Source organism: Buceros rhinoceros, unplaced genomic scaffold, assembly GCF_000710305.1.
Source record: "Buceros rhinoceros silvestris isolate BGI_N320 unplaced genomic scaffold, ASM71030v1 scaffold18099, whole genome shotgun sequence".
NCBI classification, from domain to species: Eukaryota; Metazoa; Chordata; class Aves; order Bucerotiformes; family Bucerotidae; genus Buceros; species Buceros rhinoceros.
The window spans coordinates 37,006-39,679 of NW_010432328.1; the positions used below are offsets into that span (position 1 = coordinate 37,006).

At 60.1% G+C, this 2,674-nt stretch overlaps 1 protein-coding gene across 1 annotated transcript in view; it reads right to left on the minus strand.

The window, feature by feature from the left end:
* Positions 1-1,647: 1,647 nt before the first annotated feature.
* Positions 1,648-2,674, minus strand: part of EMILIN2 (elastin microfibril interfacer 2) — a 7,589-nt gene continuing 6,562 nt past the window's right edge. The window contains exon 4 of the mRNA XM_010143747.1: positions 1,648-2,069. Coding sequence (XP_010142049.1) covers positions 1,732-2,069 — 338 coding nt within the window. The 3' untranslated portion in view covers positions 1,648-1,731. The remainder of the gene's footprint in view (positions 2,070-2,674) is intronic.

Sequence of the window (2,674 nt, forward strand, 5' to 3'; positions counted from 1 at the left end):
CCGACTGCACTCGCTGTCCAGCCCGGAGCTCACAGCAACCCCGGCGCAAGCCGAGCTGCTCAGGACCCGTGCGGGCTCCTCTGCCCAGGGAAAGCTCGTCCCGCCTGCCCTCTCAAAAGCTGCTCAGCCTCCAGGATGCGACTGTTTGTTGTGGGAAGGCCCCATCCCATCGCCTGGAAACACCGTTACTAGGGAGGGTCCGTCCCAGAGCGAAGCCACAAAGGCACTGGTCTCCATCTGACCCCCTCAGAGGGGGGGGCTGCAGCTCACCCACAGAGCTGCGCGCGCTGGGGCCAGAGGAGCTCTGCTGGTTCGTTAGGAGGGGAACACACCCCCAGACCACCGCGGTGGCACAGCCCTGTGCTCCACCACGGGCTCATACAGAGACCCGTTCACGGGAGGCCGCGGGTGACAGCGGGGCAGCCCTGCTCGCAGTAACGCAGGGCTGCGTTCAGCCAACTCCAAAGAGCCAAACCACCGCTTTTGTTCCCTCCGTGAGAAAATCCACCGCTGCCCCAGCTGCGTTTCCCTAGGCCAAGGCAGTTGCCCCCTCCCTATAACCAGGCGCTGAGCGTTAACCCCTGCTCACCCCACAGCACCGATGGGGGAGGCTGTTACGGCACAGACTGATGAGCCAACACTGTTCGGTCGGGAGCAGACTATTTCCCTGAATCAACAGTTTTCCCTCTGATTTGTTTTCTACAGAGAAGCAAAGACAAAATGTCCTGTTTAATGCAAATACTGTACGAATGCCAGAAACAACCTTTGTCACATTTTTTAAACTCTTCCAAAGGACCACGTTTCTAGCCAGGCACAGAGGATTCCGATTTTTCTGACCTGTTCATTTCCAGCACCGCGCTTTAACCTTGCGATGAGTTTGCCATCTCAAAAAGATGGTAACGGATCGTCTTTTTTGCTGCACCAGGTGAAAACCACTGCTCAAACCTGGCAGCAGCTGCTGCACCTCAGGCTCGCGGCTGCCCCGGGGGAAGCTGGGGCCGGGTCAGGGTCTCCTCGCAGAGCTGCTCGCCCTGGACTGCAGCCAGCGGCTCCTCCTGTCTCTGGCCTGGGCTTGGCCCTTCGGGAAGGGAGAACTGAGGCAGGCGGGCGGTGCGGCGCAGCGCAGCACCACGGCTGGAGCCGCTCCGATCAGATGGTTTGTGCGAACGCCCTTGACTCGGCACGTCCTCAGACACCATGAGGGGGGGGCGGGGCGGCGCGGCGCAGCCCCACGGCTGGAGCCGCTCCGATCAGATGGTTTGTGCGAACGCCCTTGACTCGGCACGTCATCAGACACCATGAGGGGAAGCCGTCACCGGCCAGGTCCAACCCGGCCTCGTGCCCTGCGGTACCGTTGTGGCCGCGACAGCTGCTGACTGGGGCTGGAACTCCGGTGCGGGAGGGAGAAGCGGGAGAACTGGGGAGAAGGCTGCAAAGGCCGTTTACTAGGGAACAGCGAGAGCACCGGGGAGAAGCGTCTGCTGAGAAGGTATCTGCTGTGCAACAGCTGCTCTGCCCGTAGCTGTTCCGTTCCCCAGGCCGGAGTTAACCACGCTACCCAAACGCGTCCTTCGTAGCTACCCTCCCCATCAGGACAAAGAAAAGGTCTCGGTACAGACTATGACCCCATCCCTGAAATCAAATATATAAACTGAATATATTAAAGCTTTGGGGTTTATTACACTTACTTCCTTCCGAATGTCTTGCCCTTCTCTCCTGCTCACGGTAACCCTACACGTGAGAAATGGAAGGGTAAAGGAGCACTCCGCTGAACGTGGAGTACATTTCGTCAGAGTCTGTGTAGGCCAGTTTGCCTCCTGTTACGACGACGTTTACTTCATCTCCTGCTTTGAGGTGGAGAACAAGGTGGAAGGTCCCTGGACCACCACAGGTCCGTTTCCCCGAGTAGGGTTTGTGATACTCCAGCAGTTCCCGCCTGTACCCGGCTGTGTGGAGCTGAGCCACGCTGGCATTGGAGACCGACAGCACCGCCTCCACGTACTCATCCCTCTCCGGGGCCAGCACCGCTGTGATCAGGTACCGCCCCTCGTACGGCGAGGTGAAAATGCCTGCAGGAGAGAGACAGCCTGAGCGCTTCACAGTTACTCCAGATCACAGAACCACAGGCTCGTTTGGGTTGAAGGGACCTTCAGAGCTCACCCAGCCCAAGCCCCTGCAGGGAGCAGGGACATCTGCACCCAGAGCAGGGGGCTCAGAGCCCCAAGGGCCAACCTGCCCTGCCATGGGGCCAGCAATGGGGCTGCTCCCACCTCCCCTGGGTAATAACAGTGAGACCTGCTCACTCTCAGCACGGTGACAAAGGTGAAGCACTGTGGGTTACCCCCTGCACCGGCCGGAGAACTGTGTCCCGGTGGGCCTGGGCAGCTGACTGCAGTCACGAGGGCAGAGGGTTGTAGAGCCCACCAGTCCCCGAGGGCAGGCGCGGCTCTTGTCCTGCTGGGTGAGGAGGCGAGAGGCACCCAGGTGCTGTGCAGGTCCCCAGGGGGTTCAGTGATGCTTGATGCCCTCAAGAGATCACAGAATCATCTGCTTGGAAGAGACCTTTAGGATCATCCAGTCCAGCCATTCCCCCTGCACTGCCAGGGTCCCTACACCATGTCCCTCAGCTCCACACCCACACGGCTGCTCAACCCCTCCAGGGACGGGGACTCCA